At 42.2% G+C, this 20,927-nt stretch overlaps 3 protein-coding genes across 9 annotated transcripts in view; 1 reads left to right on the top strand and 2 right to left on the bottom strand.

Moving 5' to 3' along the window:
* Nucleotides 1–17,961, bottom strand: part of LOC308481347 (uncharacterized protein) — an 81,247-nt gene extending 63,286 nt beyond the window's left edge. For 4 of the 5 annotated variants that reach the window (XM_081013686.1, XM_081013687.1, XM_081013688.1 and 1 more), the window contains exons 1-2: nt 17,804–17,961; nt 11,971–12,030 (exon numbers count right to left, since the gene is read on the bottom strand). In XM_081013686.1, the coding sequence (XP_080869812.1) occupies nt 11,971–12,030; nt 17,804–17,946 (203 nt within the window). In that variant the 5' untranslated portion in view covers nt 17,947–17,961. The remainder of the gene's footprint in view (nt 1–11,970; nt 12,031–17,803) is intronic. The other variant, XR_013988573.1, reaches the window with a different exon arrangement.
* Nucleotides 1–20,927, bottom strand: part of CPA6 (carboxypeptidase A6) — a 396,768-nt gene that overhangs the window by 203,967 nt on the left and 171,874 nt on the right. The window lies entirely within an intron of this gene.
* LOC308481252 (uncharacterized protein C8orf34 homolog) overlaps nt 17,213–20,927 on the top strand; it is an 88,820-nt gene continuing 85,105 nt past the window's right edge. The window contains exon 1 of one of the 3 annotated variants that reach the window (XM_081013430.1): nt 17,213–17,836. In XM_081013430.1, coding sequence (XP_080869556.1) covers nt 17,768–17,836 — 69 coding nt within the window. In that variant the 5' untranslated portion in view covers nt 17,213–17,767. Of the gene's footprint in view, nt 17,837–18,114; nt 18,136–20,927 lie in introns of those variants that run through there. The other 2 variants (XM_081013431.1, XM_081013432.1) reach the window with 2 other exon arrangements.

Raw genomic sequence — 20,927 nt, 5'->3', positions numbered from 1 at the left:
GATTCAAAGAAAGAGTTTATTCTGCTCTCCGGATAGCAGAAGGCACTTGCGTGATCAAGTCCACAGCAAGTCCAAAGAAATGACAGGTTTCATGCAGTTTATATATCCTCCAGGCACCCTCTCACTCCTCCCCTAGGAGCCCAACCACGTCGGCGTACGTACACAGGTTGACATCACATATGTTCCTGCTCTGGTACTCTCAACCATAAAAGGATCTTCCTTCCTGTACTTCTGACCATAAAAGGATATTCCTGTTCCTACTCCTATCTTGGAACAAGAGGTCACTACTTCCGAGAACATGCTCTGGCGTTAGTCCCAGACTTGGGTCTCTGCGTCGTTTGTAGTCAGGACATAAGATATGTCTGTGTCTGTTCTACTGGTAGAGTCAAGTCCAGTCTTGCCGTCAAACTGATAAGGGAGAGAGCTGTGTTCTTGTTTTGCATTTGCTCAACGGCTAAAGTTTATGCATTTTAGCTAAGGAGAAATGGGGATTTTGGTGCAGTTTAAAAACTGCCTGCACAGACAGTTTTGGGGTTTGGGAAACCCATTCCTTCATTTTTTAAAAAAATAATATTTATTGATTTTCCAACCATTTGAACACAATAAAACAGAAAAAACAAAAAAGAAAAAGAAAAAGCAAAGAAAAAAAGAGAAAAAATATAAGATTAACAAAACAAGACGCAAACCATTTAAAACACAAAACAATTTCAATATCTTAACTTTCATTCCCTTATTTCCACGACCTCCTCACGCCTCCCTTTCTGTATTCCACTTCTATTAATTGTTTCAGCAATTCCTTTCCATCTTCCTCTGTTTTCTATCCTATAATTATCTTAACATATTCTAATCTTATTTTTCCCTTTAATACTCTATTTCTATTTATACTTAATTCCTTATAACATTTCTACTAAAGCCATATAACTTCATTCCAACATTTTTCTAACATTCATCATTTTTACAATATTTCTATACATAGTTTTAAACTTTTTCCAGTTTTCTTCCACCGACTCTTCTCCCTGGTCTCGGATTTCTGCCAGTCGTTTCCACCAATTCCATATAGTCCATCAACTTCATCTGCCATTCTTCCCGGATAGATAAATCTTGTGTCTTCCAGTACTTCACAATGAGTATTCTTGCTGCTATTGTTGCATACATGAGACAAATTCTATCCTTCTTTAACACCAATTGACCGACCATGCCCAGGAGAAAGGCCTCTGGTTTCTTCAAAAGGGTATATTTAAATACCTTTTTCATTTCGTTATGAATCATCTCCCAGAGTGTCTTAATCCTTGGGCATGTCCACCAAAGGTGAACTCTAATCCTCAAATTCGTCTGTTTTTCCTTAAATTCAGTCATAGCGAGCGTCAACTTATGTTCATCAAATTGCCTCTGTAGGGCTGGGGCTCTCTTTCTCTTTCTCTCCAGTTCTGTACCTTCAACAGCAACAGCTTTTTCCTTGACTTCCTCCACAGCTTGCCATATCAAAATAGGTTCTTGTATCAATTTCTGGGTGGTTTCTGTATTGGTATTGTCCATACTCCCTGCATTCAAGTCAACCTCAACAATTGAAACATCCACCTTCACATTTATCATGTCCATTTTCCTGTGAAGCTGATCCAATGAGTCATTTATCTTATATAATGCCGCCACCAAAGCCTCTTCTGTCGACATTCCTCTTAGTTTCAAATATACTAGTACAGAGACAGCAACAAAAAGAACAGGAGGGCTTAATAATAGACCTCTCCTGGATTGTTACCAAGTCCTCCCAGACCTTAATGTTTATCAACAGTTGACTGGTCTGTTTTTCCTCTTCCATTTACCATAACATTTGAAAGATTCAAGGTCAGTCCCAGAGTCTCATGGTTTTTAACTTGCAGCTGGAAATTCCCCTAGTCCAACTCTTGTAAATCAACCAGTTTCAAAGGCTTCCACTAGGGGGAAACAGTTTCTATTTGTAAAAGTCAATAGTATCCTCTTTTAAACAATCCGAAGTTAGTTTCAAATTAGTTTCAATTTTCAGTTACTTTTACTCCTTTTTAAAGCAGCCGGAAACAGTAGAAACAATGTATTTCTCTTATTTAGCTAGCTGTCAATGAACGTTCTAAGTGCTGTCAATGAACATTCCAAAAAACGTCAGTTTTACTAGCAGCCCGTTTCCAGGGTCAGAGCGGCAGTGTTTTAAGCCTCTTGGCTCTCTCCCGCACGCGTACTCAGTCCGCAACTTCCCCCTCTCTTCTCCTGCCTCCAAGAGGGGGTTTAATGTTCTTTACCGTTGGAAATTTGATCTTTTACAAAAGACCTTTCAAGACTCCAGCTTGCAACTTCATTGCCTCAGTCTATTTACAAAAAGGGAAGGCAGACTTCCTGTTTTGAACCTCCCCGTTACGATACCAAATTAAACTTTTAGAAATCCAATTCTTCCGTTTCAGCTCTACTCACAGGTAATTACTTTAAAGTCAAATTGTCCACAGGAAAAGGTCAGCGCTCTCCGGCAACAGCTATGCGGCTTCGCTCCGTGGAAGAAGCAGATGATTCGATGCACCGCGCCGCTCACCCCACGTTGCTCCGGAGCCCCTAAAACCGGGGTTCCCCGCAAGTGGGGGAGGCGCAAAAGGTGCCCGCCGAATCCCACGTTCACAGGCTTCTCCCGCCTGTGATTTTAACGGGTCTCCGCCTTCGCCGTGGCGGCCAGACCCAGATTTCCACGGAGCAGATTCCTCCCGGTCAGAGGAATTCTGCCATTTCCGGAGGCGCCTCCCCCGGAAGTCTCGGGAAACCCATTCCTTCAATACCAAGTCAGGTCAGTCAAATCTGCCATGATCAGACCACACATGCGAGTTCTGTGTCCAGTTCTGGGTGCCAAAATTTAAGAAGCGTATTGACTGTCAAGGAGGGGGTCACTTTCTTGAGTCCTCCCTCCAAGCTACTAATCAATCACATGCAGGCACCGAATGGGTTATCAGGCTTTATTGGCTTCTTCTCTGGCCCCAGCTACAGATCATCAAACAGGAAGTCTAATACACGGCATGTTCTCTCTCTCCCCTGGCAGGTTAACTCAAAGATTTACAGGGGCTGGGGAATGCTGGCAACCAGCCAGCCCCATCACATACTCCCACTTTGGGGACTAATTGTTACCACCTGCCTGAGGGGCCCCACCCAGCAATACCTGCTCACAGGATCACTACTTCATGACACTGACAAGCTGGAACATGTGCAGAGGAGGGTGACCAAGATGATCAAGGGTCTGGAAACCAAGTTTTACGAGGAACAGTCGAGGGAATCGGGTATGTTTAGCTTGGGAAAGAGGAGATAGGACAGCTATCTTCAAGTATCTAAAGCAGGCATAGGCAAACTCTGCCCTCCAGATGTTTTGGGACTACAACTCCCATGATCCCTAGCTAACAGGACTAGTGGTCAGGGATGATGGGAATTGTAGCCCCAAAACATTGCCTATGCCTGATCTAAAGGGCTGTCACACGAAGGCCAGGACCCAAACCAATGGATTCAAGTTACAAGAAAGGAGAATCCAACTAAACATCAGGAAGAACTTTCTGACAGTAAGAGCTGTTCAACAGTGGAATGGACTCCCTCAGGTGTCCTTCCATTGAGGTTTTTAAGCAGAGTTTGGCTGGCCATCTGTCATGTATGATCTAGTTGAGATTTCTGCATTGCAGGGGCTTGGACTAGATGATCCTTGGGATCCCTTCCAACTCTACAGTTCTATGATAAACAGAATGGGTCTTGAAGTAAGTTCATTGGCTTCCTCTGTGTGTTGATGGTGTGCGAGCCTTATTGTTTGTTTGCCCTGACGGGTGCAGATTCCAGGATGTGCGTCCCTTTGTCTACATTGTTTTTGTATTTCCTGGTAATACATTTTCCTCTTCCCCTGCTGGGGAATACAGCAGCTGTTCCACTGGCATATTGGTGGTGTATCTCTTACCACCATCACCCCTGGCCCAGCATAATACAAGTATAGGATTTTTCTATAACTTATCTATACTGCTTTTGCAGCACTGGGTTTTAAATCCCATTTTGTGGGTGGAATGAGAATAATGAACCCAAGGAGTTATCAAAGCATCATCTTCTATAATGAAACATATTGAAATGTTATGATTATGATCCTGTGGGCAGGAACTTGTTTACTTTTATTCCTGTACAGATCCTAGTGCAATTTAGGTTTTTATAAATGTTAAATGATGATGAAATGGTAGTGCTGTTCTACAATCAAGGTTCTTAAGAGCCTTTATACTGCATATAATGCGCATTTACATAGTTCATCAAGAATGCTTGCCCTTCAGTCAAAATCACATTGGCTATGATCCAGAGAGTCCATTTATGCAAGAGACTGTATATATGCCACAGGAGGTGTTTTTTCTCTCTCTCTCTTCCCTAATGCCTCTCATTATGAATTTTCAAGCTGCTTTCTTCACTACATAAGGAGCCTGATGCGATGCTATGTGGAGGTGAGAACTGCGCAAACAAATTTCCTTGATTGTGGCTGTTATGCTAACATCCTCTGAAATTAACAGAGTCTTGGTGTGATCACACCAATCATACAAGCATATACCAGAGCTAAAGCATAGGATTAAGATGCTAGTGTGCAAGTATAGCCATAGTTACCAAAACTGAATTTCACCTACACTTTCATTACCTACTCTCCCAGTATTACGAGGGAACATGGTTAAACTTCTGATAATCACTTCCTCTTCCTTTGGAAATACAGTGGTACCTCGAGTTACAAACACCTCATGTTACAAACTCCGCTAACCTGGAAGAGTTACCTTGAGTTGAGAACTTTGCCCCAGGATGAGAATGGAAATCGTGTGCCGGTGGTGCGGTGGCAGCAAGAGGCCCATTAGTGAAAGCACACCTCTAGTTAAGAACACTTTCAGTTTAAGAACAGACCTCCGGAATGAATTAAGTTCGTAACTAGAGGTACCACTGTAAAGTTCAGAGGTGGTACAAAATGGCACCATTGATGCACAGGAGGGAAATAGAAGCAGGCATGGGAGAATTCCAAGGTTTGCATAAGTATAAAAAACCCTTTGGGGGGGGGACCTTAAAGGGGGAACCACCCTAAAAGCCTAATGAAGTTACAGGGAACCTGGCAGAGGGCCTTCTCAGTAGTGGCGCCCGCCTTGTGGAACGCCTTCCCATCAGATGTCAAGGAAATAAACAACTATCTGACTTTTAGAAGACATCTGAAGGCAGCCCTGTTTAGGGATGTTTTTAATGTTTGATGTTTTATTGTGCTTTTAATACTCTGTTGGGAGCCGCCCAGAGTGGCTGGGGAAATCCAGCCAGATGGCAGGGTATAAATAATAAGTTGTTGTTGTTATTATTATTATTATTATTATTATTATTATTATTATTATTATTATTTTATTATTACTACTACTGCTACTACTACTATTATCAAACATGCTCAGTAAGCATGGAATGCTGAAAGAAAAAACCCCTCAAAAACCAGATGGGAGTGGGAATGGAGTGGCATATCATGCATAGCTGTCAACTTACAGATTTGAAAATAAGGGACCAGCAGCCTTGAAAATAAGGGATCAGCAGCCAAAATAAGGGACCTGCAGCCTCACCTGTTCCAGGCACTCCAGTCTTCCTGTCCTCCTGCAGTCTGGTCAAACTCATGCTGGTAGCTTCGAGAACACTGTCCAACCAACTTTGTAACCAGAGGTTCAACTGAATAGAATCTGAATCACATGCACCACAAGGCCTATGCAGCCTCAACTAAAGATGGCTCCCCGGCCTGGCTTTGCACTGCAAAGTTTGCAGCAGCACGTGCAACAAAATGGCGTCCAGCATTCAAAAACCCCCTCAGCTTGCATTAACTAGCCACACACAAGGCATGCAAGCTCCACCCCCCATTCGTTCTTAGACTACTTATTGGGTGAGCAACACAGCCAAGCCACACAGTTGGAGCCTCCCTCCTCCCTGGCCGGCAGGGAGGGAGGGAGAGGAGCTGCTTCCTTTGAAATTTAAGGGACATCATTTAAGGGTCATTTAAGGGACATCCATCAATAAGGGACAGCAGAGGGACATGGCGCTGGAATAAGGGACTGTCCCTTCAAATAAGGGACACTTGACAGCTATGAAATCGTGGGGGAGAGCATAGCTAGCTAACTAACTAGAACTCTGACTGGGAGCAGTCCACATTGCCACTTTTTTTGTAGGCCACACTTGTATTAGTACAACTGGCTGGATTTCAGAATTGTTTCTGGGATTGTGGTTTTTATCACTGAGCTGTCTCATCTACTTCCATTGATTGTAATTCTTGATATAATACTTTCATCTCTGAAATATCTGTGCATATATTTCTGGGGACATACTATGATTTTCAAAAGATATTTATAGTAGTCTTAAATTTATTTTATGGCTATCCTTAGCATATGTATTACTTGTTCCAGTCTTCTCTATACAAAATAACCACTGGATTTACACACACTGCAGCAAAGGCGTTTCTGAAAACACATCAGATTATTCCTTCATCATTCGAAGCCCATAAAATTTTAAATAAACTTCTTTCCACATACCTTGTTTTTTGTATAGTAAGTACAGATAAATAATAAATAATAAAATGTTTATTTATACCCTACCCATTTGCCCCAGCCACTCTGGGCGGCTTCCAACACACATCAGAATAATAAAAATGGATATAATTGTGTTGATTTCTTAACTGTTCTTTCTGTCCTCTCTGGCATGAGTTCCTTCCCTCCCTTCTGTTGTCAGCTTTAATTGTGAATTGGTATCATGACATTTACACTGAAGCTTACCATGATTAACTAGAGTTCTCCCCTTAACCAGGATATTAAATGAGTTTGCAAATCTTTGTTCACAGGAAACACACTCATTATTATAAATATATTAGTGTAAATGTAGCACTAAACAATTATTCACGCTCACAAAGAGGAATAGAAAGCAGGGTGGTGGTGGTGAGATGGTTTAAGTGTCCTTCTCTATCTCATAGCTATGATTAAGAGCTTGGCAAAGTAGCATTTGCACAAGGCATCACAAAAAGCCCAAGCAATCTATACCTACAAAGCATTTTTCTAAAGCATATAGTGCTGTCAAATGAGGGGTTTTCATTTTGTAGTTCTCGTAAGGGAATTCTCAGATTCTAAGGTATAAAACTGCCATTGTGAGCAATCAGCTTTACAGCGAGACCCAAATCATCTGCATGTATATGACTCTTTGCCAACATAGACTCACTCTGCAGCTTAGCTAAGGATAGCAAGAGAGTGAAACAGAGGGACAGAGGAAAAACTAAGGGAAATGCAAGAATGTCAGGAGGTTTGACAAAATTCTGGGCCTGTCTTGAAAGCCCTACAAATATCTGTGCATGGGAGAATTGTCTATAGAAACGAAAAGACTTGCTTCCAGATCTCTCAAATGGAATCCTTACATACTTATGCCCAAAGCAGCCAGTGACAGCAATGTGTTTCACTATGCCTGGCACAACTATATTTCCATCAGAAAAATCTAGTATTCCATAATTTTATTATTATGCCAAATATTTACATATGCAATAATTGAAATTCTTGAAGATGAAAGTACTGAAGTCTTTATCATCTTCAAATATAACTTCTTGACCTCCTGATTAACAAGAGGTTTTTCATGGGCACACACAGAAAATATACTCTGCATTCTGAAGATACACTACAGAAATGGAAATGTTTCCCTTTTCATACGACAGTGGAGCAGCACTGATATCAAATGGTGGGAAATGTTTAGTTGTACCACATGTCCTCACTGTACTGCAATTTGGGGGATGGAAAACAAATGTTCTATTTATGCATGAATGTTGTACATGATTTTAGCCTATTCTTACATTTGTGTGACTTTGGCAAAAAGCTTTTGGTAAGTCTGTTACCCCCAAAATATTCAGTAGCTGCATAAGATGGCAGATTTCATTAAGGATCCTTAATGGGTTAAAAAAAATAAGGAGGAGAAAGGACAAGTAGATAGTTTTCCTATGGACAAAAGTGTGGTGCTGCAATAAAACTACTAGCACATTTGCAAAGCTAAGCAGCATCCAGAATGGTTTCAAATTGGATGGGAGACCATGTGTTGAGATTTCTGCCTTGCTGGGGGTTAGGTGACCCTTGGGGTCCCTTCCAACTATACAATTCTAAGAGTCCATGATAAACATTATGGGCCCTGAAGAATATCTGTTGGCACCCCAGTGATTTTCCCCCATGAATTATATGAAATAAAAGTAGATGACGAGGAAGCCAACTTTGCAGATAAGGGTAAACTAGGAGAAATCCCAAGTAGACTGAAAGCTCCAAAAGGGTCTCTTCAATCCAGAGTGGAAGAAAGGGTAGCAGCACAGCAGAAGAGATTTAATGTTAAGTTAGTACAAAACAGAAGTGATTAGAATAATATATCTGGGACAGCAACAAAGTCTCATTACTGTGAGAGTAAAGGTCTTGGTTTTTTCTCCCTGCTATCTTTGGCCAGTCCATTGAGGAATGTATTTTGGCTTTAGGCCAGCTGACTGGAATGAGCTGTCTTCACTGGCTCCTGTTTGCTGGGTTGGAAGCAAGGGAGAGAAAGGAGGGGAGGGAGGTATTTTTAAAAGCCAAGAATACAGAGGCCAGGATGCTGCTGCTGCTGCTGGATCTTATCACAGAAAATGGATGTCAAGTGTTCTTAAAAAAACTACACAAGCAGTTCATTTATAGGTGAATTTCACTGTGCTTATATTAACTTTTAAAGCTCTACAAAGTTTGGGAAAAGATAACTTAAGGACCACCTTCTTTATAGTCCCTAAACTTTAAAGATACAGTTCTCAGGCTGAATCAGGCATCCCAGACATGCCTGCCAGCCCCAATTTTTAGTGAACTTCTGACCAAGCAATTACTTTATCAGTGGCTTTCAACACCATCAACCATGGCATCCTTCTGAAGCGACTATCCGAACTAGGGGTGGGTGGCACCGCTTTGAGGTGGTTCCAGTCCTACTTGTATGGTCATTCCCTGAGGGTGTTGCTTGGAGAAGGTCCTGTGGAACCTTCAATGTGGGGTTCTGCAATGTGGGAATCAATCCTATCCCCAACGTTGTTTAACATCTGCATGAAATCGCTGGGGGGGGGGGTGTCTGGAGGTTTGGAGTATGTTGTCAGCAGTATGCTGATGACACTCAGCTCTATTTCTCTTTTACATCTGCAGGTGAGGCAGTGGAAGTGCTAGACCAGTGTCTTGACTCGGTAATGGACTGGACGAGAGCCAACAAACTGAAACTCAATCCAGATAAGACTGAGGCCCTGTTACTGAGTGGTTCTCTAGGCCGGATAGGTGGAAGATTGCCTGCTCTTGATGGAGTTACACTTCCTCTGAAGGAGCAGGTTCATAGCTTGGGGGTACTCCTTTATCCTTTGCTGTTGCTCAAGGCTCAGGTGGCCTCAGTGGCCCAGAGTGTCTTCCACCAGCTTTGGCTACGCCCCTATCTGGACAGGGATAGCCTAACTACTGTTGTCTATGCTCTGGTCACCTCAAGGTTAGATTACTGCAATGCATTATATGTTGGGATGCCTCTGAAGATGGTTCGGAAACTTCAGCTAGTGCAAAATTCAGGCCAGGTTGCTCACCAGAGCAAGATGGTGTGAGCATATTACACCGATCCTGGTTAGACTGCCCTGGCTACCAATTAGCTTCCAGGCCCAATTCAAAGTGTTGGTTTTGACCTATAAAGTGTTAAATGGCTCAGGACCACAATACTTCAAGGACCACCTCTTTCCATATGAACCTACCCGGACCCTGAGATCATCTTCTGAGTCCCTTCTTCATCAGCCTCCTCCTTGAGAGGTCTGGAGGGTGGCAACACGAGAATGGGCCTTCTCTGCAGTTGGTTCCTCATCTGTTGAAAACGCCAAGTTCACCTGGCACCTTCATTACACACCTTTAGGCGCCAGGCAAAAATGTTCCTTTTTAACCAGGCCTTTGGTTGATTTGATTGACATCCTACACCCTTTTAAAATGTGGGATTTTTTGGGGGGGAGGGGTTATTGGGTTGTTGCTTTTATTTTGATTATGTATTGAGTGGTTTTATATTTTGATTTTATTCTGTGAACCACTCTGAGACCTCCAGGTATAGGGTGGTGTATAAATTCAATCAATCAATCAATCAATCAATCCCTAGGTTTTCACAGAATTGCCTGGTGTTTTTTTTAGATAACCACGGCAGTGAACCGTTCTGTGATAAAAAAAATAAGCTTTCAGAAAAACTGATTTTGTGATTGATAAGTCATCCAAATGTGACAGATTTGTTTCCTATTTTTGTATAGTGTAAACACTTAAATAATAATAAACAGTAAAAATTATGATTTTATGTATTTTGTTCTGAGGATCACTGTAATCTACTTTGGGGTCACCTGGGCCTATAGACGATCAAGTTCCAAATAAAATACTGTTATACAAATAAATATTATTAATAATAATCCCCTGTACCGAAGCTCAGTTTGTTGACCTTTTTATTAACAGATGCCAGAAGCTTATTGAAGCAGAAGCTTTCCACACTATATTTTAGAACATAGACAAATTTTCCAAAGCTTACTTGAAAGCCACCCATATTGTTATAGTTCTAATCAGTCTTTCAAGGAGAAAATATATTCGTCCCATGATATAAAATTCCGTATGATTTTAGTGTCAGGCAGTCACCTCATCCATTTCCCCCCGCTTTCTTTGTAAGCATAGCTCAGTTACCAAATCTTTTATCCCTATCCCCTGCTATTTTGACTGACAGCACTGCATCATGCAGAGCTCTTGACAATAATCATATAACCAAGCCCACTATTTTATTTTCCCTATTCCATTATATTTTCCCTACCCTTGAAGCAGACAAATCTGTTCTGCCCTGCATAATTCCTACACATCATTGCTCCCATTTTTCATTTTATAGTTAAACTAGTAATTCATATGTTTCTTCTTCTTCCATTAATTTTTGCCCATTTTTTTCCAAATGCTATCTCAGCTGGTGCATTTTGTCCCTTTCACTATAAAAATATTAACAGGCCTACCTATTCATTTTTTCTAGCTATCTCTGAATTTAGCATCAATAATCAAATCCAAAAATACACCTACAGTATCCCTCTTATAATGCCATACGTGCTACAGTTGTTGTTTCCTTAAGTACCTATCTCAGTTAATCCATCTGCATAGGTATGTACAGACTTTAAGCACGAAATCAGGAGTGCGGGAAGTTTTTTAGCCTGAGGTCCACTTCTGTCATGGGCAACCTTCCAGGGTTGCATGCCAGGGTGGACATGGACAGAGTTTGATCTGTGCATAACAGGCTATATGACAGCCACAAAAACATCACAGGTTTCTACATCCCCACACTTAGTGCTCCATCCCCAGCCAAGCAAGCAACAGACATGATCACAGTTCAAGAACACATTCCAGCTAAGCAAAACCAGTCAAGGGAGTGGCAGAGGAGGATTCTGAGGAGCAGCGAGAGAGGCTCTGAGGACAGCATTTGACTCCTGGTCCTGATAGTTCCCCATTCATGATTTAAATGAAGTACTTTAAAACTGAGCAAGAGACCTTCGTGACGCAATAAAACATGCATGCCCGAGTTCAGCAGGGAAAAAAGAATTGAGGAGAAACTCAACTTTTTCATTCTTTATTAGGGAGACGGACATATAACTCTGAACCCTGTCAGATGGGCTGACTAAATAGAGTGCCTCAGTAAAAAAACATAAAAGCTGATTTCATTCTAAATTTATTAGAAACTGTGTATCATGTTGCTATGAAATCTGCCTGCAAAGAACTAATAATTAATTCCAATTCTCAAACCTTGTTAAAACAGTAATTAATCCACATTCTGCTTTATTGGTACAAATAAAATGAAACCAGCAAGAAAGCCATTGGCAATAATTCTTACACTCTTAAGGGGAAAAAGAGGTATAGAATATTCATGCAATTAGTAATTGTAGCATTAAAAAAAATGAAATAGTACCTGCAGGAACTTCTGATCTGCATTGGCACGTGAAGTGGGGCAGGGGTTTTTTTCTTGAACCTTTGGGATAGAATCAGTGAAAAGAACAAAGACCAGTTTAAAATCTTGGCAGATTACTTTCGTGTTATAATTATACTTGTTGCTGTTTAGTCGTTTAGTCGTGTCCGACTCTTCGTGACCCCATGGACCAGAGAATGGGGTTATAATGATACACTAGTGTCCAAATTAAGTATTTCATTATAAACACTTATTTGCTAGCACATAGAATTGTAATGTGATCTGATGTGGGGGAAAATAGCAAACTCTGAAGTAATATATTTCTGAATGATCTGCAAGCTGAGCCTTGAATACTCACTATTCATTTTTCAAGGCTGTGTACTACTAGCACAATTAAGTGCACAATTAAGCATTTCTAAAATGGGTCAGTTATTATTTCTGTAGACCTAGAACATGATCATAGGTAATGTATGCACAGGAAATATTCATTTTCTTCTGTACCCGAAAATATCAATGTCTATATATATTCTGCATAAATAGAGTATTCCCTTACTAAACAAAAGAAGTCCCTCACATCACAGGTTTCAATTACGCAATGCAGTTCTGAATTGTGGCCTGCTATAAGGAGAAACACAAGAGCTAAAGTTGGTCAAGGCAGAATGCTTGATTATGGTAAGTTTCTAATACTGTATTTTGTAGACAGGAATGTGTAACTGTACACATGCCCCCTCTAGTGGCTTAATAGGTGGTATGAATTTGCTCCATGCAGAGGGCTGGGTTACTACTATGTAAAAACCAAAGGTCCAAATTTCAGCCTCCAATCTTCATGTAGAACCATGAAAGATGAACTTTTGTGGTTCTACATGGGGAATGGGGGCAGAAACCTCAAACTCTGGTACTTGCTTAGTAACATCTCCAAATGGCTAGAGCAAATACTCCCTATAAAGTTTAGCAGAGCTATTCCAAGCCTCAATTCTGTAGTGAATTCAGTAAACTGAATGGGAAATGTACCTTTGAGCCAATAGTTCACCCCACCTTCAATAAAGGGACCATTTTGCCCCCATCTTCTTGTTCTTTGATATTTCTGGCATTTATTGCTGGAAGGGTATCAAGAGAGACTGGAAATGAAAGCTAAAGATCCTGGTCTTTAAAAATCTGGAAATAAGGCTCAATAATTTATGAAGAACTATATAATTTGGAAAGAGTCATAATATCTTCTCTAATCTCTCTCAAACTACTATATATTTTTTAACATGGAGCCCACAACCAATAGTTTTGAATGCAATGTGCTATGTGAATCCATTTTATTGATTCATAATGATGTGACCCAATGGATCAGCCATGGAATGTACCGGGGTTTTTGTTTCATATCTAAAAACTTCTACCATATTTTTCTGCTCCTTCCAACTCTGTATTTGGAAAAGAATAAGAGGCAGGAGTCAATCCATTTATCTTAGTTATGTTTTGAAGGCTTAAATATGTTTCATTTATGAACACACTTGATTGGATGAGAAAGAATGGGCTTTGATTAAGGTTTAATCTGGGCAATTCTCCATGACATCAACCTTGACAAAGGAACAGAAATTTATGGTCATTTCAGAATTCTGTTTGAGGACCTTTTTTGTATTGCAAGTTTACGCCAATCTATAATCTGAAGTGATTTTATATTAACAAATGCCTTTTGGAACATTGATCTTTCAAGATACAGCAAAGTTGGAGAGTTCTGTAAGAACGCAGGGAATTTTCAATAAAAGACAAAGAATGTATCCTACACATCCATTGTATTTAAAAACCTTTTCATTGTTTGTCTTTATGTTTTAGCAACATTCTCCTCAAACTCTTTTTAGAATTCCTTATTGTCTGCTTACATTACTTACAGCAATTGAACTTGATACAATGAAATATGTTTCAGATACCCAGATGAAACTGGAAAAAGAAGTTCCATACATAGCATATGGATCAACTTGTAATCAGAATAGAATGACTTGGCACTTCATGTTTGTGTCCTTTGCAGAAAGCCAAATTATCACTTCAATTTCTTTTTCTTCTAGTGCTTACACAATCAATTCTTTCTGCAGAACACGTATTTTATTAGGCACTCAAGTCTTTAAATCTAGTTCTGATTTTCCTGTGATGACTGAGGGTTCATTATAGCCCCATAAACGGAAATGGCGAGTCCTCAGTATTTTTTAATGTATCACACAGTTCAAAGAAGCACCAGACACTTCTGAAACTCTATAGACATCATCAGAATAGACACAACTTATGAAAACACAACAAAATGGGTTTAGGAGCTCATGTAATTCAGTAGACAGAATATTGGGTTTTCAAGATTACTCTCAAGACTCTACTCTCAACCAACTTAGAAGCTTCAAAGGTTGCAAGAACTAAAATCCACTTAATGCACTAAGAGTTGGATCCAGACTTTATGCTTATAGCTTATTAACTGAAATCAATGGGACTAACTCTAAGCATGAAATCCTAACCCCACTTACCTTGATGTGAGCCCCACTGAATTCAACAGGACTCACTTGTGAGTAGATATGATTAGGACTGCACTGGAAGTCTGGTTCCAACCCTAACAGAGCAATCCAAACACCTCTTAGACCTGGTTATGGGGGGTTTAGATTGAACAGAGGTGCTGCCCCATTCAGCTTTGCTGGCTGAGCCAGAATCCCACCAATAGAGTGATGCAAGCATCACTTCATTGGAACCAATCCCTCACTTCCACTCACGTTCCAAGGGTGGAGATGAGTCAGCCTGGGATCTACTGATGGCATCAGGCCCAATCCAGATCCAATCAGTGTGCCAGTATTGAACTGGCACATGGATCTGGCCAAATTGTTCTGCCCCTTCTCCTGTTTCCATCACCATGAATGGCTGAGCTGTGGAGGTGGCTCTGCCAGTTGGGAAGAGGATGTGGGTTTGGATGGGACCTTAAGGCTGCAATCCCAAAGACGTGTACCTGAAAGTAAGCCCCACTGAACACAATGAGATTGTGTTGCGTTATTATTATTATTATTTTATTTTTTTAAAAACAACCTATACCAATTGCCCAGTGGGTGCTGGTCCACTAGAACTACTGGGGCACAGACCTCCTCCCAAAAATGTCAAGCAATCAAAAAAAGGTGTTCCTCAAACTTTCAAAGCCACACACTCTTTCCTGTTCCACATACATTATATACTTCCTTTGAACTATAGAGGCATTTCTGCCAACCTCCGGTTCCCTTGACTAATCAGCTCTCTGTACCAGTCAGCCAATCCTAATCAAAAGTATATCAATGCAAAGAGATCTCCCTCATATGTGTCTAAGCAGAAAAAGGATGTGACAAAGTGGACTGGTGCAAAGTCTGTCCTATTAGGAAAGCTCTTACTCCATCCGTTGTTATGAGGTGTGTCCAGCACAGCCATGGGATGAGTCCCGACTGCTTCAAAAACAGCTCTATGTGGTGGTATTAGCATAAGATTCATACATTGACTCTGAGAATGTTCAGTGTTGTTTCTCTGAAAGCCAGAAAAGCAACAAGAAGTTCCCTACTTTGAGGAGCCTTTTTATGGTTTAGTTTAGTATTTGGAAGATATTATCCCAAATCTCAGACAAGAAAAGGTTGATTATGATTAGTCTGGTGTAATGAACTCTACTCACGAGCTGAGATTATTACTGCACATTTGTGGGGCAGCTATGCATTGCAAATATTTTCTGATGCGCTCTGATGTGTCCTGACTCAAATGAAACAACAGTTATTTCCTTTTTGTGGTTTACTGATTGGAATACTTTGTTATTTTAATTCAGAGGAAAAAAGTGTTCTGGATATTAAATACTGTAGTTAAGTATATTATGGGTGCAAGGAAAACTGCATACAACTAGAAGCAAGTGTTCCTCATATTTTATGTGCATAGTTTTTCAGCAACAGATACATAGGTGTAAACAATACATGAATTCAAAAACTGATACAGTATGGCTTAATTTCTAAGTGAGAGATATAGAGTCAATCTTGCCTGAAAACCACATTTAGGTCCTCTTACATGGAAGCTCTTTTCCTGTCCATGGATGTGCTGAAAATAATAATAATAACTGGTATTCTCTTTTTTAGAGGAAGAGCAGGAGATAATTGCACTCTGCACCTGTGTAATGGCACTTTCTTAAGTGCTGTGCAAGTCCTATTGTGAGGAAAGCGGCAAAGTTAAAAACTGCAGCCCTACAAAGTCAAAATATTACTGGCCACCTCTGCCAAAGCCGCAGCCTTAAAAGCTAGGGTAGGGAATCCCAGGGCGGTGAACATACCTTCCCAGGCCTGCAGCCCTCAGTACTGTGTGGGCCGCACATCCGCTCTCCAGGCCACACTCCTGAATGTCCTTCCTCTGCACCCTCCTTGAGTACTTTTTCTGTGCTGAAACTGTGAAACTGCCTCTTGCTCACCTGGATGGGTGACAATTGTGTAGCTGGAATTGACTTTACAAAGTTAAGAGTTGCATTCATTGTTCCGTCCCCTTTTCCCTTTGAGCCCACCCCATAACTGACATGTGGCCCCCATCATATTCTTCAGGAGGGACTGTGTACCTTGCCCACCTGTGCCCTAAAGGTTTTAGGCCTACACACTTGAATAGTCCTTGGGAGTGACTTTTTAATGGAGTAATGTGATTGATGGCAGCCCCTTCAGGTGTGACAGGGGACTCATGTCAGCGTATTCCAGAAGGGCTATTAAACATTCCTATTGGGGCTGTGTGATGTGGGGGGAAATGTCATGTACTCCTGAAAAGACCCTGTGGCGCAAATGGTTGAGGACAGGTGATTATTTATGGGAAATAAAGTAACATGGATCTGTTAAAGACTATTATTCATATTTAAAGAAGATGCATCTTCACGGACTGTTACGACACTTGCATAGTTCTCCAAAATTTCTACCCCTCCTCAGTATCTGAGAACCTCCAAAATAGGCAAAAAAATAAAAATAAAATAAAATAAGATTCAGAGTGAATATGAGGCGGGATGTTCGTCCCTCCATGCTTTGTAGCTTCCCCTGGGTTGTCTGCAACGGCCAAAAGGGCTGTAAAGAAAAGAAAAAAACCTCGCGTGAAAGAGCCTCTTGGAACTTAAGGGTATCATGGTTTGTTTCTGGCGTCCGAAAGCGTTTTCACAAGTGACACCAAGCACGCGTTTTAGACTCGCAAGCGCCCTCCTCCGTGCATGCCACCCCACCGCGCGCCCTCTTCCCGCAGCCCCTCCGTGGCTTCCCCACATTTTTCCACCGGGGGCGGGAGACGCCACGCCGCCTAGGAAACGGCTTTCCTCCTTTGCGAGGGAAGCGGCTCCCCCGTCTGGCCGCGCTTGGGAAAGAGCAGCGCCGTTGCCATTGGCTTTGCGAGAGGCGCTGTCGCTAGGGAGGCGAAGCTTGGCGAGGCGGCTTCAGCAGGAGCCGCGGCTCCGCTCCCTGTAACCAAGGAGCGAGTGTCTGTCGAGCAGCTAGGCAGCGCTCGCGCAAGGGCTGCTCCCGCCGCCTCCCTCCAAGCACCCGGCGCTCCATGGAGCGAGAGACCCCAGCCTTTTCCCGCCTCGCAGCCTGGGCTGGGCTGGGCTCTGACGCGCGGGCTGGCTTCTAGGGAGGCGAGTTTGCGCCGTCCGCCGGACCTCTCCACGCCGGTCTCTCCGTCTCTGTCCCGCCGCCTCCTTTCCCCCCCCTCCTCTTTTTGCTTCAGAGCAAAAGGGGACCTCGGGAGTCGCTGAAGCAGCAGCAGCAGCAGCAGCAACAACAACAACCCGGCCACGCCAGCCCCTCGCCCCGGGCGGCAGCTGAATCTGATGGCGTCTCACCAGCAGAACAGGATTCAAGCCTACCTGGAGAAGAACAAGATCGGGCCCCTATTCGAGGTAAGGCGGCTTCGGGCCACCGGCTGGCTTGCTCCCTTGGCTTGCCCCGAGCCCGGGGCGCTCGGCTCCTTTCGGCGACAGCAGCAGCAGCCGCCCTGCGCGCGCGCCATCCGCCTGGACAAACGCGCGCGCGGGTCACGCCGAGTTAACTTTCAGCCTCGCCTTCAATTGAAATTGTGAGGCACACCAGGAACAAGTGAGAGACCGGTCTGAGGGCCGAGCGCCCGCGAGCGGGACTACCTGCTTACGGGTGTGTGTGTGTGTGTGTGTGTGTGTACCTCGCTGCAGCTTGCATGCAGGTATGCTTCACCTCAGAGAATTCACCTGTGCCTCCTGTTTCCCTCTCTCGCACACGCTCTTCGTTTTCCTCTTCGCCCCCGCCCGTTTTCAGTTTAGGGTCGTGCTCCTGTTCTTTTGAGAATTGCACAGAAGGAGCATATCACACCAAGAGCAACTTCTCTCCTCCCTACTGTGTTGCCTCACTTAGTATTCTTTCTGGTGTGCACCTGTTAAGGGTGAAAAGAAGCCCTGCTCACCAGTGACTCAGGCAACCTTCTTGCACGTTTTCTCTTTCTGGCAGGCAGGCGAGTCTTTCTCGGATGTTAATGCTATCTCTTTGCTTAACTGCATCCATATATATGTGCACCCTTTCTCCTGCCTTTTACTGTTCTCTTGCTATTAATCCACATGTTCTGTATTTGATCTGTCTTCTTTTTTTGTCTTTCCCACCGATACGAATTCTTTCATCCTACATAGTTTTATTTTATTTTTTACTGAGCTCCTTTGCCTGCATACATGTTCTCTGTTACATGTGCTTTGTGTGTATATATCACCACTTGCACATCTCTCTTTGCAACTCTCCTTCCTCTTCTCTTTATATGGGTCTAACATTTCAAACACTAAAACTGAGCAGTCATGTGTGTAGAGAGTGACAGTCGGTTCCATTGAAGGCATTCCTTGATTATTATTTTTCTGTCACTACGCTTGCTGAGAGTCAGCAAAACAGGACTGAGTTGGAATCATCTGTCACCTTTAGGCTGTGCATATAGTACAGCCTTTTGTGGATTACTGCCTGGCTCTGTGCGGGCAAATCCAGGGCAGAAAGTGTCCTCTTAGTTGCCAGGGCACAGGGTCAGAGAGTGACTTTGCACTGCCCAGCCACGGAAGGCAGCCCGAGGCTGCTGTGCTTCACCCTCCCTGTCATGTCAGTGTGAGGGATGGAAAGTGTTCTAGAGTCTCACTGGACAGGGGGACTGGTGAGGTCTCCACATGCAGACTCAGCACATGGGAATGTTTGCTTCAGGATATAATGCAAAAGCAGCATTGCTGTGCTCTGAGAGCAAACCAGAGGATGGCTGAGGACTTAAGCATGCTGCGCACGACAGCATAGATAACACCAGAGCTATTATCTTCTTTTGACTGATCTGAAACAAAAATACCACGCGAGAGATTAATTCAGGATTTACTGGAAGCACAAAGCAGATTTTTAAAAAAAGAGAAGATAAGTTATAAAAGTGACCCGTCCCATTGGAGCATTTTAAGGCTTTATTTCTTTATGTCCTTCTGCATTTGCAATTATTCTGTTTGTTCTCCACAGGTTGCAGCATTTCTCTGTATAGGTTTTGCTTTGATATAAACATCTATAAAGAAAGGGCTGGCCAAATTTTCCTGTAACATTTTAAAGCAATTATGCTTTTAGTACTGTATTCATTTTTTTACCATTAATTTTTTTTGTGACACAAGCCTTGGTCCTATACAAATGTAACTTATGTATGAAGAATTAAAAAAACTAACATAGATCTACTTATCCCAAAACCATTTTACCAAACTGCCAGGAAACTACTGCCAAGCTGTAATGAAAAATGTACTCATTGTAATATAAAGCATATTGTGAAATGAAGTGGTACTTCTAAAGAATATAGTGGCTGAGGATCAAAGAAGTGTCCAGTTCCCAACTTCAACTTCAATTTCTTTAGAGAAGTATAAAACAGTAGTACATTATATATCTTTGCCACATTCATGAGCCACTTATATAGAGGACTTAATTAATAGTTGGAGTGAACTCTGTGTGGCTTCTGGGTCTTGAGCACACTAATTCAGCATAACTGAATATTTGTAGCCTACTGGATTTTGACCAGTCTGGCATTTTCTTAGTAAGAGGAGCCTATGCATTTGTTTATTATTTGTTCTTGTAGTTTGTCCTTCACCAAATGGACCCCAGGGCAGGTTGCAAAAATATTGCAATTAAAATGAATGCAATCTACAGTAATATAATAAAATAAAAGCACAAAAACAAAATCAAAAGAACAGAACAGCAGTACAGAGCAGCAATGCACGAAGAGGGAGGACATCCACTCCATCAAAGTCCTGGGTAAAGAGGTACCTCAGAGGGGAGATCATTCCATAACATGGAGGCTACTGCAGATAAAGATCTCTCATGATGTGCCATCACAACTGAGGGTGGCAACAGCACCAGCAGGGACTCCACAGCTGAACTTAACAACTGGGTAGGTCAATGTGGCAAGAGAAACTCCTTCAGAAATCTGGGCCCCTGGTTGTTTAGGACTTACTGTGTCAACATAAAGACCTTAAGTTGGACTCAGTAGCTAATTGGCAATCAGTTCAGATCTTCCAAGGCCAGCGTAATATGTGTCCAACCAGAGACATTCTTCACTAGTTGCAGCTTCTAAACTGTCTTCATGTTCAGTGTTAAGGCAGCAATCCTAATTCCACTTACCTGGCAAAGCCCTATTGAATTCCATAGGGCTTAGTGCTAAGTAGTCAGGGCTAGGATTGTGCTGTGATTTGAGATTTAACCAGGTTGTTGCTGGCCCAGATCCGTAACCAGTGCACTATTCCACCTCTATGGAGTGTTTCATAGAATCATGAATGGTCTTCAAAATACTCCTTTATAGACTCCAAACATGTTACCACTTTTAATATGGCCCTCTGGGCCAGGCAGTTGGGTTTGTGAGCCATTTTAATTGTACATGGTGGTGATGATTTGGATTTTGCAAATGCCCCAGAGTGATGCTAGTTCATGGGTATTGTGGATAACTAAAATGGTAGGCAGTTCACAGCTGCCCACTAT

The sequence above is a fragment of the Podarcis pityusensis genome (assembly GCF_964106645.2).
Source record: "Podarcis pityusensis genome assembly, chromosome: 7".
Taxonomy (NCBI): domain Eukaryota; kingdom Metazoa; phylum Chordata; class Lepidosauria; order Squamata; family Lacertidae; genus Podarcis; species Podarcis pityusensis.
The sequence above is the reverse complement of the archived record's forward strand: the minus strand, read 5'-3'. Positions and strand labels throughout refer to the sequence as shown.